The sequence below is a fragment of the Polistes fuscatus genome, unplaced genomic scaffold (assembly GCF_010416935.1).
Source record: "Polistes fuscatus isolate 324 unplaced genomic scaffold, CU_Pfus_HIC Scaffold9, whole genome shotgun sequence".
Classification (NCBI taxonomy): Eukaryota; Metazoa; Arthropoda; class Insecta; order Hymenoptera; family Vespidae; genus Polistes; species Polistes fuscatus.
The window spans coordinates 6475266-6489373 of NW_025113173.1; the positions used below are offsets into that span (position 1 = coordinate 6475266).

The following is a 14108-nucleotide window of genomic DNA, read 5'->3' on the forward strand; positions in this document are numbered from 1 at the left end:
AATTTGTCAGAGCGAGCGGCGATCGAAAGGACAAACATATTAAACTGACGCTCGAAATGAATCAACCGAATTTGCATACTGCTCAAGCAATACTTTCACTCTACTCTTTGAAATCATCCACTTGGATCGGTATAATAGTTGTACGGATTTTTATAAGAACATCGATAACAGGCCTTTCTCATTTTGCATTTGTTTTGTTTTTTTTTTCTTTTTTTATTCTTCTTTAGTTTGTTCATTTGACGTTCAGAGAGCCTTCTTTCCGTCCTAGAAAAATCATTTGGGAAATAAAAAGAAGGAAGAATGTAACGGTTAGCGATTAAAGGCACATCATTGATTTATAAGAAATATATAATGAAATAAAAAAGAAAAAAACTTACTACCATCGGATAAAGGAACGTTGTCGCGCTATCTTCTTTGTAATCGGATTTGGCATAACAAGTCAAACTTCCCATGTCCGTCCACTTGAGCGGATCTATGACCAGATCACCGTTTCTTAAGATCTTGTACCGTGGATTCGTGGACGAATGTATAACTGCCGCGTTATTGTCCAACCAATACGTATAAGGTCTGAGCTTGCCCGTAGCTCTACATGGCAAAACGACCGTAGATCCAATCAAAGCAAATCTCATCGGTGAGTGTAAAGTTATCGTCGGTTTAGTTTCGCCGGTACAACTGTTGTTGTTTCCATTCTCTCCTAAAATCGTGGACACGATTCTTTTCAATGTCTTGTTTCATTTTTTATTATTTCGTATAAATGATTATAAAATAGATACAATGTGTATTAATAGAAAAGAGGAAGATGATTATATTACCATTGACCAAGAGTAAACTCGGATTGGACAATTGCATTTTCTTCCCGGCTACGGATGCGCAATAAATTAAACCTTGATCGTTCGGCGTAACACATTCTATGACGAGTTTCGAAACGACCTGACCCAGTCCTTCCCATCCGTCGGAAGAAATCTCGAGATCCGCCATACTTTTACCCAGGAACTCGGTTAGCTAGAATGCAAAAATATATCTAAGTTACATCATGCTATTTCACGATGAACGGAATTAACCAGCCGTTATAGTAACATATGTATAATACTATAGCCGTTGTTAGCCGGCTGAGAGAATTTTCGTAGAAAAAAAAAACCAAATATATATATACATATATATATAACAAAAAGATTTGTTGCCTCGTTTCATTGAGATAGAAAATTATTCATAATAGAAAATCTAGAAAATGTGTATTGTTCATCGTGTTATCCTTACAATGTTCCAATTCATTAACAAAACTCGTGTATATTCGTTTCTACACTTGGTAGATCCCAATTATCCGGTGGATCTCAATTTAACCGGCCCGACCCGGTCCCGATTAGACCGGTTAATCAAGGTCCTACTGTAATATGCATATTGTTAGAGGTCAACTGCTCTGCGTGGCATTCCTCAATATCGAAACTACTTTTTTATTTCTCTTTTTCTTCTTGCTTATCTCTATTATTTTTTCAATCTATTTCTTCGGCCGAAGAGATAGATAAATAATCGTCATCCCAAGACCGGATGAATGACAAACAGTATTATTGCGATTTCGAGCGACAGGACATCGTTTATCACGTCCAAATTTATGTCCCTCTCTTTTTTTTCTTTCTTTTTTTCTTTCTTTCTTTCTTTCTTTCTTTCTTTCTTCCCTTCTTTGCTTACTCTACCGATGATCCAGGCATACATATGTATATCAGCTGTGAAATCTAGAAATAATAAAAACCTGCTTTTCTGGATCGTTTCCTCTCAACCAAAGAATTTGTGGCGGTGGGCTGCCATTAGCTTCGCATCGTAACTCGATTCTATTCCTAAAAAATGAGATAATCGTATAGAATAAATAAATAAATTGATAAGTTACGCGCGCGTCCATATAGATAAGATCTTAAAAGATTATTATTATTATTATTATTATTATTATTATAATTAGTTTACGAATGAATAACTAACCCGACTGTGGCAGTCACAGGACTAGCTGGATTCTTCGTAATCTTCGTCCAATCTTGTTGGTTATCCTAAAAAAATAATGAAAGGGAAAAGAAGATAATAGCGTTTCGCAATCATTTAAAAGAAAGAAAAAAAAAGGCATTGATTCATTTTATATCAGAATACCTGTAAATTGATGTCACCCGTTGCAACAGAATCATCGACGGATATCGAATTCTCGTAATTTTTTCCATCCTCCAAATGATTAATATCTTTGTTTACTCCGGAACGAGAATAAGCATGATTATGTGCCAAATATCTAATTAACGATAAAGGACTCCCGTAGATCATATTCGTCGTAACGAGGACCACGAAAAGATTCGATGGTGTTAAGAAAAATCGTTTCATCTGTAAATAGCGAAAAAAAGAAACAAAAGTAGATTAATATTAAAGGTAACCCAAAATGATGCAACAAGCAATCCAATTACGAATCTACGAAACATACGGTGTGCGGCTATGTTGTATATATATGGGTTGATAATATTATTTCAATTTATTATTTATAAAATATACAAAAAATAATCAAGAGAAAATAGAAAATCGTATATTTCGTGGCAATTTGAAAAATAAACTTGCATATATGCGCCAACGTTATATCGTCCGTTAAATCTACGTTGCATACAAACTTTGTACATATTTAAAAGGACGATCATTGTTTTCATTGCACAAATAGATGATGGTGATTTTTTTTTTTTATTTAACCGTAACTCTCAGGACGACCAGTAGAAACTTTAAACGCGACATGGATTCGTGCAATTTGATTCTGGCCTCGTTACATCTTATTTGTATACATCGCGATAAGAGAATCCCGTTGAATATAGTTGAAATTATTGAAAAGAAGAAAAGGCGGGAAAACTTGGTGGACAAAAAATAGAATTTTGTCAATCTCGTCGCGAAACGAATAATAATCATCAAAATTTCGCATAAGCTTATTTAAAAAGAAATAGAAAATTGGAATAACCTTTCTAACAGATACTTGTCAAATTTCTACGAGTTTAATGGACGAATTTTCAATATAACGTTACACATACGAATAAAACTTACCATCGTTGAAAATATTTGAAGATAAAAAAAGAGGTTGACTTTATATCTTCGTATTTTTGACAAGGAATGTTCAGGTAACACCGGCAAGAAAGGAAGAACTGTCTGAATAGAGGAGAGGAGATATTGGCACATTTATATATTTCGAATGTAGCAGCCTGAGCCCTCGTTTCTTTCTGATTGGTTGTCGTCGAACGGAGTAGGGTGCTTACACCCACACTAACCAATTGAATTCATTATCTGTTCCTCTCACTCTCTACTCTTTCATTCTCTCTCTCTCTCTCTCTCTCTCTCTCTCTCTCTTTCTCACTCTCTCTTTCCCTTTCCCTTTCCCTTTCCCTTTCCCTTTCCCTTTCCGTCGCTTTCTCTCTTTCTCTTTTTCTCTCTTCTGTTTTTCCACACCAACTTGTTCGTTCATACGCGTAAACACGTATACATATATATATATATAGATATATATCGTACGTACGTACGTACGTGCATATATACACGTATATATTGCCATACAGTTTCTACCCTCATCTATGAGCATCGATTTTTTTTCATAAAAACGACGAAATAATTACTTTTATTGAAAGCGATTGCGAGAAGACGAAACGAAAGAGAGACTCACGTAATACGTATAATATACCCTTGTTCAATAAACTTGGACGAAATTTCCTAATTCGACTCCTCCTACTCTCTCCGAGGGTTCAAGTTAGGATATACGACGCGCCGATATGTCGCACAATTTCCGACTTCTCATTTAACAACTCTAGGGGTAGTTTCTACCTTTCCGCAGTTCAATTATCACCATGAATCTATATATATATATATATTAAATAGGAAACGCAAAAACACACCAAGATGAAACTTTTACTTTTATTCTTGTTCGTTCTGCTAATTGTCGCGTGTCGGTGACGTCATCGCGTTATCCTTAAGATCTACGATTCGAATGATCATTAAAATTATTGGGCATCATAACTCGTTTAGAGATGAATTATCCCAATTGTTAATGATTATTCTCTTCTTCGTCATCTATTTTATCATTTTTACTAATTGCAATGAAAAAATTGTATCAATTCATAAACAAATATCCCACGATGACATAATTTCGATTACTCGACGAAATAATCGACTGATAATCCAAATTTTGAAGTATTATGTTAAATAAAGAAATTAGATGCTCGACATTGAAGAACAATGCTAACTTCGCATTATTTTATTTTCGCAATATTAGCAAATATATTTATTATATTCGCCAATTAGAAATAACGCGCAATTTGATAAACTCGTGGCTATGTGAAACGAGTATCTTTCCTTTCTCTCTCTCTCTCTCTCTCTTTCTCTCGCACGCGCGCACGCTCCCGGTCACTCTGTCCTTTTTTGTTCTTTGTAAAAAAAAAAAAAAAAAAAGAAAAAAAATTCGAAGCCATCGAGATGTGGCCAGGGCGAATGAATAAATTAAATTCTCTTTTGACATTGCGCGCCCGGCGAATCGCAATTTGTGTTTACGTTGTCAAGAGATCCAACTGAGATAATGCGCCTTCCTTCTGAATAGTCCATCAGAGAGAAGATTTTGTCATCAGCGGACGCATTCAAGCTATCATCTATTTTTTTTTTCTTCTACTTCTACTATACGAATTAATCGATTCAATATTTTTCTAATGGTTTTATTATAGCGCAAATACGTAATACCGATCATATATATATATAGATCGATCTATTAAATTACCAAATCGATTGACGTAAGATAACTATCGATTTTTATTGATTATCGATTTAATTTCAAAACGTAAGAAATAATTCATTCAATAAGGAATAGAAGAATTGCATTTTTAATAATAAATGTAACGCGCAGATAAATAATAGGGCCGAATACGAATAGATGGATAGATAGTTGAAAAAATTTGGTAAAAATTCGAGACAATTTTATAACTTCGCAATATTTTTGCACGGCTAGGGATATTGTTTTATTTTCTCTTTAATTTCAATTTCAAATTTATTTTGATTATATATATATATGCATATACAGCTGTATTTGTTTGTTTCATAGATGACGCTACTTATCTCTATTTTTATTATTCCCTATAGATTGCATTTTTTTGTTGTTTCTTTTTTTTTTTTTTTTTAATTTAATGTTACGTTACAGGCGTTAATGATGAAGATATTTCTTCTAGAAAAAAAAAAAACGTAAATTAATAAAAGAGAACATAAAATAAATGAAAATAAAATGATCGTTCAAGTATAAATAATATAATGAAATAATGAAAACATGATGATAAAAATTGCGTCATTAACGGGACACTTTTAAATGTTGGTAAGACTACGTTAGGAAGAAATATTTGTCATGGCGGGCACAACACGCACACGTCAAGAGGCTTGAATGATTGGGGAACTTTAGATTAAAACGTACGTTCATATATCGAGGAAAAGATTGAAATTCTAGAAAATGTAGTAAGTTTGCATTCATATTTGTAATATAAATCTTTCCTTTAACGTTTTGTTCATTTGAAAAATATTACGTCATTATTCTATCCAAGAATTTAGATAACACTGTCTGTCATTTCACTTTCAAACAGCTGTGCGACAAACACCAGTGACATAATAAATAAACTATATTTTGTGTGTATTATCTGCTAGTTTGATTATATTTAAAAATAATTCGTACGTAGAAACGGACATGCACTTTGTTCTTACGTGTGATTTCATTTTAAAGTAATGTATCTATACACATGCATCTGTTTATGTTGTGATGGTATATATACATGTATGTGTACAATACTTATATTTTCTCGGAAATGAGAGAAGTCTCATTAGTGCCAGAATTTCTGTATTCTTGTTATATTGTGTCATTTTATGCATCATTACATCATTGCGTCATTGAATTTCCTCAACAATATTTAGCAATAATTTGTAGATATGGAGTCGTTTCTGTCATTATTTGACCCAGACGACGAGAAAAATATTTTAAGAAATAGATGGGACGACCTGGAAACTAAAGATGCATCGGATTGTGAAAATGACAGTGTCGATGAAGGCGAGGAAGAAAAGTTACCACCGGAACCAGAACAAGGCAATGTTGAATATAAATTGAAATTAATAAATCCATCTAATCAACGATTTGAACATCTTGTTACGCAAATGAAATGGAGACTCAGGGAAGGTCATGGGGAAGCAATTTATCAAATTGGTAAAATTAGATTTGTTTGAAAAAAAAATTGTTAATGAGGAGCATCCGACTTATCGCTTAAAAATATCTCTAGGCGTTGAAGATAATGGAAGATTGACTGGATTATCAAAAGAGGAATTAAAGGCATCTCTTAAAACTTTAAAAGAAATGGCTTCTAGGCTAGGCGCGACAACTTGCATTCTTCGAGAAAGAGTTATTATTTCTAAATATAAAAATCTGAAGGAAAAGCAAAGCGACGAGGAGAAAAGAGTGGCCGAAGTTTTGGTGAAAAAATTACGAAAAGATGATAGAGAGGACCAAGAAAGTGTCGTTGACTTGAGGCTAGCCGTAATAGGTGCTCAAGATGCTGGAAAGTCAACTCTCTTAGGTGAGAGGCTTAGCAGAGAGGACATTTAAGGTAGAGAAGTATACTTAAAGTTTGCTCTGCGATATTTTATTCATTTATAATATAGTACATTAGATAGTATATTGGAATTATAAAAAGGAATATTTATTTAGGGGTGTTAACGCAAGGTGAATTAGATAATGGTAGAGGGAGAGCAAGATTAAATATGTTACGACATCTTCATGAAATAAAAACAGGTCGCACATCCTCTATTTCCCACGAAATTATCGGATTTGATAACGAAGGGCACGTCTTAAATTATGCTCAAATGACAACGGCAGAAGAAATTTGTGAACATGCTTCCAAAGTTGTTACCTTTATAGATTTGGCTGGATATCGCAAATATTTAAGAACAACAGTTTCAGGGTTAACCGGTAAAAGATTTAATCTTAATCTGTTTCTTTTCTTTTTTACTTTTTCAAATGAAATTAAATAATGAAATGTTGTATAGGATATTCTCCTCATTACGTGATACTGGTGATTGCGCCACCAATGAATGAAGCATCGCAAGAACATATGGCTCTTTGCTTGACATTAAGACTTCCATTTTTCATTGTTTTAAATAAAACAGACCTTGGATTTTATAATACTCACGATACCTTGGTCCAACTAGAAAATGCAATACAAGCACATGGTTATTCCAAACAATTACTATTATACAATATCAATAACAATATATCGCAGTATTACGAAGCAGATATCATACCAGTATTTACAGTCAGTTGTGTTACTGGAAAAGGATTAGGAGAATTAACATCGTTTATTAGAAACTTACCACCTTCTGAAACAAATCCGATCGATTCAGATCCAGAATCGTGTTTATTCCAAATCGATGAAACTTTTAGGTCAGAATTATTTTTTTGCATGTTAAAATAATATCGTGTTATTTTAAACTTTTAGAAATACCTTGATTATAAACGGTTAACATAATAGTAACGATTTTTCAGAGTTGCTGGTTTAACCCAACCAGTTTTGGGTGGCCTACTTGTAAAAGGTGCAATAGCACCTGGAACACGATTATTGGTAGGGCCTTTACCCGATGGCAAATTTAGTCCTGTTAAAGTCGCCAGTATACATCGTAATAAAGCTCCTTGTTGTTTGGTAAGAGCATCACAAAGCGCCAGTTTAACTCTGGCCCCATCTACCAACCGCAGCCCACCTCTACCACATTTTCGACCAGGCATGGTTTTAGTCTCTGTACGAGATAAGCCATATGGAACTTTATTTTTCCAAGTAATATACTTAATCTGTACTTTAATTCGAATTGATTTTCATTTAAGTTCGTTTATTTTGTCAATCTTCCATTTCGTGTTTCAGGCTACTGTATTAATTGTTTATCATGCTACTGCAATTTTTTCTGGTTTTCAAACTACTGTTCACGTAGGTAACGTAAGACAAACGTGTATAATTGAAGGTATAATGGATATGAAAGATAGAGGTCTACAGACAAATGACACAGCATCTATACTATTTAGGTTTGTTAGTCATCCAGAATACCTTCATGTTGGAATGCGTCTTTTGTTAAGAGAGGGTCGTACCAAAGGAATTGGCAAAATTACACAAACTTTTCCTTTAATTGGTTCCCAGCATACTATACAGTAATTAAAACAAATCCTTATATAACACAAATTAGCTACATAACGCGTGCTCGCGCGCGTATGTTTGTGTATGTGCGTGTGTGAGTTTGTTTGTTTGTTTGTGTGTGTGTACAGTATAATGTTTTCAAGAGAAAGAAAATATGAAGTCATTTAAAATGAAAGTTGCGTGGTTTAAGAATAAAATTAAATAAAGAAAAACATATCTTCGTCGGTAGATTTCAAGAATATCGAAAAAGATTACTTCAATATTTTCTAATAAAAGAATAAATTCTATATGGATGAGAATTTTTATTTCATAAAAAAAAAATATGCTTATTTATTTAACGATTAAAACGATAACTTAAGACCGTAGCTGACTTTAAACGATTTACGTGTTACCAAGATAAATAAAATCTAAATATTACGTTTCATTAAATAATAATATAGTATAGAATGTGCTTATAAACAGTTTGATGAAAAAGATGTTACTATATATTTTTCTTATGTGTACAAAATACTATGTATTATATAATATTACAAATACTACTTTTCTCTTTGTATTTAAATTAGAATATCTATCTTCCCCTGAATTGAGTTTACCAAATCCAAATATTTCTATAGAAATAAATGAAAGTAGTATTGGTGGTATAGAAGGAAAAAAAATAAATAAATAGCTTTTAGAGATTTTCTGTCATCGTATTTATTTTTTATAGAAATTTTTATTATTGATAATTTACATACCTATGCCATTCTTACTTTTTCTTCGCATACAATAATTTCAGTTATTTTGTTAAGTTTCTTATTAAGCTTATTAATAAATTTTTCATCTGTTATTTCATCTTGACAATGATTCGTGTATTGTACGCGTACTCTCTTTTGTAATTTTCTTAAGGATATTTCCCCTTTAACAGATACTATATTTAAAATAGTATTTTTCCAGCTAAATTTCCTTTTTTCCGATGCATTTTCATTTTGACTTTCGTTTACAGTTTCATTGATAATTACATTCTCATTATCCAGATGATTTTTTTTAGTAGCAGAAGATTCCTCAGTGTCTGCAGATAATGAGAGTTTTCTTTTCTTCGATTTTTTTCCCTTTTTAAGGTCCAATTCTTTGATACAATTATTGTCAGATAATAATTCCTTATTTTCGTTACCTTGTTTATCACATTTACTTTCTTTATATATATTTTCATTATTCTGATTTTCTGCTACATTATTATCTAAATTATTAGTCAAAATTTGATCTTCTTTCGCCTCAACTTTTACTTTATGATTACCATTGGTCTCTAGTAACATTTAAATAAGAAAAAAAGATATAGAAAATATAGTAATAATATAATTAAATCTAGGATTATATTTTTTCAGACTTACTTTCAATTTGTTCTTGCTTTACATTACTGTTTACTGATTGTTGATAGGCTTTTTCCATTTTTTCCCAAACGCTTTCAACTATTGACTTGTTCGTTCGAAATCCAAATGCATTATTAATAAAATTAATGAATTTCACTTTCTTCCTGGGTATGTTTTCACAATTTGACAAAGCTTGTAAAAATTCTCTTTCGTCGCGTGATAAGTCCGTACTTGTTTCAAGTAGACTATTAACGATTTTAAGCCATTCTTGTTGTTTACGTTCACCTTTATTAGCTGTAGCCTTTGGAACATAGTTTTTACCACCATATCGTTCTGCCTCAGTTATACATTTTGTATGTTGTACGTATTCCTGTTCACTTAAATAATTTTCACCTCAAATTAAATTCTAAAAATGAAAGTTTAAAAAAGTTAAAAAATAAACGAATACTTACCGAAAATCTTTTAAACAATCCACACACGTTAAATAAGGCTTGTTGTAACACTGAAATTGATAATGCTTTGCAACACGTGGTTTTTGTAAGGTCTCCCCGCAATGATTACAAGTAAAAACAACCATATTTTTTATTATAATATTCTAAGATAAATATGAAATAATATTATCTTAAAAGTAAAGGTTATGGTATTTAATAAGTCTTAATAAATATGACAAATGTTAAACGTCCACGAACTGCACACACTTCGAATGCACGTACGACTGCATAAATTCTATCTAGTCACAAATAACATATCAGGTTATGTTAGCTCGAATGCACTCAAATTGCCGCCTTGAAAAATCCGGTCTTAAGTTATGGCGCGAAATTCAAACTTAACTGTAACTTTGCTTTGATATCATTTAAAAAATCTATTTAATTTAATATAGAAAAATCAATTGTACTTGTATTTTGTGACAAATTTATGTAATTAAATTTTCTCGAATATTAAGCTATAGGGAATGTAATTGTCAGAATTGCACGAGATAAGACACCGGTAGGCCGCAGAAGCACGGGGCGCCCACGAAAACGATGGTGCGACAATTTAACAGTGCAATAGGCAGAAAAACGTCGTTACGAAACAGGCAATTTGCCTAAACTAAAGAAAGAAGAAGAAGAAGAAGAAGGGAATGTACATAAAATCCATTTCATTATTATTTATTTTCAAATTTATTTAATAAAAAGAGTTTATAAAATGCATGCATTATGATATTATAACTAAACATTTTTTTTTTTTTTCTATAAATCTAGGACAATTAAAATTTAATTGGTTTTTCGGTACGATCACCGATTTACGATTAAAAAGAAAAGTATAATGCATAGACAAAAAAGACAAATAACCTTTCTCAATAAATTCTAACATGCTCGTATTATATGTATATCTTCTTAATTTGGCAAATTTTAGACAAATTTCATTTACAATCATACTTTCATCTGTTCTTTTTCATTTTGACAAAAATGAAGTCTAAGTTTGAAAAGTTATAATTCCATTTTCTTAAATCCATTGGCTATTTCTTGTATAGAACTATTAATACCGAAGAATTCCTTATATTGTTTCACAGTAGGAAGATCAATGTGAAATTGGTCGTTAGAAATGCAATAACCGCTTCCTCTTGCTACTATGAGAAATGTCCTACTGAAGGAGCATAACTTATTAACATTATTGTATTCGCTGTGAAATAATCCTGTTAACTTGATCAATATCATTTCTTCCTGTAATTGCTAAGAAAACAAAATAAAAATACTCTTATGATTTAGCAATTTATTTATAAAGCGTTTGAAAAAATCGTTATTTACTTTCTTCAAACAATATTTACTTACATTTATACTATTGATATCTACTGTAAACGTTTTTAAATGGTGCTTTGTTCGTGGTAGCTGTGTTATACAAGATAGAATTTGTAATCTACCTTGCTTTAATAATTTATGTCTGACATCGTAATTGCTTAATATAAACAAATTTCTATTTTCTGCACAATATTCAGGAAATCTGAAAATATCATATATATATATAAAAGAGAGAAAGATATGAGAACATAAGAAGTATAATATATTATTAATTGCTTGCTTACTTTTCAATATTTCGTATAGTTAAACTGAAACATGCAAGCTCATCATATGCATTCAATAATGAGTGTCTATTTTCGCTATCAAAAATAGAGAAATATTCCGTACAGAACCGGTTTGCTATTTCTTGTGTTTTAGCATCTTTAACAAATACTCGACAACTAATAGGGGTCGTTGTCGTATCAAAAGTAGTGTCAAATAATTTGGCCGGTATTTCTATACCATCCTGTAAAATACATTATTATGCTTTTAATATCTTAATAACTGAATACAATTTTGTCTATGGTACTCGATAATTAGGCTTCATATTTACCAGTCTTCGAAGTGTGGGAAATATTGTGCGTACTTGTCTGTAAAACATTAGTAGAAATTAGTAAATAATTAATTATCATTAGTAGAAGAGAAAAAAGAATCATGAAAAATAGTACATTACCTAAAATAATCGTTCTTAAGTGTGAAATTATCGCACAAAGGATTTCTTGCCAATCCTAATTCTTCCAATTGTAATGTATCTATAGCGCTTAATTCGCGGATGTCTGCAATCTACAATAGATACATATTACATGTATAAATGTAATTAGATACATATATATATGTATGTATATATATGATATACCATATTATCTCCTATATATAGGATCTTTAATAAGGGTAATTGCATATGTAGTACATCAAGATTGTAAATCGTCTTTAACTCGTTATCCTCTAAATTTAATGCTTCTAACGTAGGCATATATTCGTGAACAATATCTAACACTGTCTTCATCATGTCTGGTCGATATAGAGCGCAATAGTAATCCTTCTTAAGATCTACAAAAAATATTGTGAATTGAATATTTCTTCGTAAAGAAACAAACAAATCCTAAAAGATTAGTTACTAAGTACCTGAATCATGACAAAATTTAGATAAATTTAAAGCATTTTTATCATATCTTTTACAAATAACCTTTTTTAACACTCCCTTTAAAACATGATCGATTTTACTGTGTGGTGGATATTCTGGATTAATCTCGGTTACAAGTCCTATTCGCGCAATTGCAACCAAACAATCATTAACTTTATTTGCTGCGATATGATTATCGATATAAAAAGTTACTTTCTTCTCAGAAATTTTAAGCTAGAAATTATTAAAAAAAAAAAAGACTTAGAAAGTTAAGCTATAAATACATAAGTATCACAGTTAGCATATTTACCATCAAAGGTTCAAAAAGTTCTTTGGCAGCAATTCGGAGATTTTCCACAATATAATCTCTTGAATAGTCTTCGTTGCATAATATCTACAAAATAAGTCGGTAAATTTTTTCATTTAAGTAATATTCTTTCATAAGAGATGACGAACACGCAAAATACTTACCTCAATTCTATGCCAATTGATTTTTACGGGTTTAGTCGTTTGCAGATTACAAGTAATAGGTTGTAATTGTTCTTTTTTCAGTAAATTACAATTTTTTAAGAAACTTTCATAAATATGATCATTCTTTTTGTTAATTTCGGGATGGACAAGTCGTAGATGATGATTCATGGAATGTGGAATATTATCACGTAATGACACACGACGTCTCCGCGCTGATGATAATGAGTTCATTAATCGTAGAAAATTCAAATAGACCGTTTCTTCCTTATGATATAATCCTGTATAATATGGTTCAATTTAACATAGACAATGCAATTATTATAGCAATTATGAAAAAATGCATGAAATTAATAAACATTCTATTTTTCATCTTTTTCATATTTTTATAAAAAGTAGTGAATTATTTATTAATGAAGAAAGAAAAGACGATTTATAATTCGGCAAATTAACTCTTATAAATATTATTGTTTACCATAATTTGTTTCTGCTGAATTTCTCTTCCTTCTGCCCCGTTTTCTTCTCCGTATTGACTTGTTAGATTTGTTAATCTTGTTAGATTTATTAGTTTCGTTAGACTTGTTTGGCATTTTTAAGTATTTTTTAGAAAATGATATGAGCACCTGCTTCCAAGTTATAAACAAAAATATGGAAGCATTAATTCAAGTTCTAACCTATAAATGTGTTCGCGCTTAAATAACTCTCGTTGACTCCATAACTTCCTTATTACTTTTTGTCTATCTTACATATAATCCAAAATAAAACCAATAAATCACATGCAGATATTACGTGTATTAATTTATTAATTACTCTTATTATTTATTATTTACTACTTGCCTTCTGCAACGTACAAACTATACAGACTATATAGAGGTAAGGAGAATCATCTTATATGGGAGAAAATTGGAAAAAGTATCCAACGAATACTATAAATAACAGTTCAAAAACCTTCCAGAATGGTGCTGGTGTAGACAAAGGGTATGGTATGAATGTAGCAATTGTAGACGAATTGAAATATGCGGAAGTTTTTCTTTCCTTGTTTATTTCTCAATCCTACTCTAATAATATTGTCACTTCCTTTAAAATTTACCCTTATGCTAATGTGGCGCCACCTTAATTTAATGTATTTAGCGGACACTTTTTAATCCACAGATGATTCTCCTTA

At 31.3% G+C, this 14108-nt stretch overlaps 4 protein-coding genes across 9 annotated transcripts; 1 reads left to right on the forward strand and 3 right to left on the reverse strand.

The window, feature by feature from the left end:
* Window positions 1–216: 216 nt before the first annotated feature.
* LOC122525384 (neural/ectodermal development factor IMP-L2) lies at window positions 217–3198 on the reverse strand. 2 transcript variants are annotated; one of them, XM_043648145.1, is made up of 7 exons: window positions 3052–3198; window positions 2134–2355; window positions 1972–2036; window positions 1748–1832; window positions 813–1002; window positions 381–694; window positions 217–264 (listed from the first exon to the last, which is right to left on the reverse strand). In XM_043648145.1, exons 1-7 carry the CDS (start codon window positions 3181–3183, stop codon window positions 244–246), a joined length of 1029 nt encoding a protein of 342 aa, XP_043504080.1. In that variant the 5' UTR covers window positions 3184–3198; the 3' UTR covers window positions 217–243. The 2 variants fall into 2 exon arrangements, with proteins under 2 accessions (XP_043504080.1, XP_043504079.1); XM_043648144.1 differs by having other exon boundaries at window positions 378–694.
* A 1991-nt stretch (window positions 3199–5189) lies between these two features.
* LOC122525383 (GTP-binding protein 2) lies at window positions 5190–8726 on the forward strand. 3 transcript variants are annotated; one of them, XM_043648143.1, is made up of 7 exons: window positions 5190–5484; window positions 5935–6220; window positions 6294–6587; window positions 6719–6979; window positions 7057–7450; window positions 7553–7838; window positions 7923–8726. In XM_043648143.1, exons 2-7 carry the CDS (start codon window positions 5950–5952, stop codon window positions 8205–8207), a joined length of 1791 nt encoding a protein of 596 aa, XP_043504078.1. In that variant the 5' UTR covers window positions 5190–5484; window positions 5935–5949; the 3' UTR covers window positions 8208–8726. The 3 variants fall into 3 exon arrangements, with proteins under 3 accessions (XP_043504078.1, XP_043504077.1, XP_043504076.1); XM_043648142.1 differs by having other exon boundaries at window positions 5191–5439; window positions 5948–6220; XM_043648141.1 differs by having other exon boundaries at window positions 5193–5484; window positions 5948–6220.
* Window positions 8727–8881: 155 nt separating this feature from the next.
* Window positions 8882–10368, reverse strand: LOC122525385 (cell growth-regulating nucleolar protein). The gene is made up of 3 exons (XM_043648146.1): window positions 9988–10368; window positions 9557–9912; window positions 8882–9471 (listed from the first exon to the last, which is right to left on the reverse strand). The coding sequence occupies exons 1-3, from the start codon at window positions 10110–10112 to the stop codon at window positions 8924–8926; spliced, it is 1029 nt and encodes a 342-aa protein (XP_043504081.1). The 5' UTR covers window positions 10113–10368; the 3' UTR covers window positions 8882–8923.
* A 299-nt stretch (window positions 10369–10667) lies between these two features.
* LOC122525278 (nuclear RNA export factor 1-like) lies at window positions 10668–13991 on the reverse strand. Of its 3 annotated transcripts, none has more exons than XM_043647962.1 (11): window positions 13781–13991; window positions 13419–13566; window positions 12947–13224; window positions 12786–12869; window positions 12478–12709; window positions 12209–12402; window positions 12026–12135; window positions 11906–11942; window positions 11598–11818; window positions 11347–11515; window positions 10668–11247 (listed from the first exon to the last, which is right to left on the reverse strand). In XM_043647962.1, exons 2-11 carry the CDS (start codon window positions 13531–13533, stop codon window positions 11005–11007), a joined length of 1683 nt encoding a protein of 560 aa, XP_043503897.1. In that variant the 5' UTR covers window positions 13534–13566; window positions 13781–13991; the 3' UTR covers window positions 10668–11004. The 3 variants fall into 3 exon arrangements, with proteins under 3 accessions (XP_043503897.1, XP_043503898.1, XP_043503895.1); XM_043647963.1 differs by having other exon boundaries at window positions 13774–13991; XM_043647960.1 differs by having other exon boundaries at window positions 13419–13617; window positions 13774–13991.
* Between the last annotated feature and the right edge of the window lie 117 nt (window positions 13992–14108).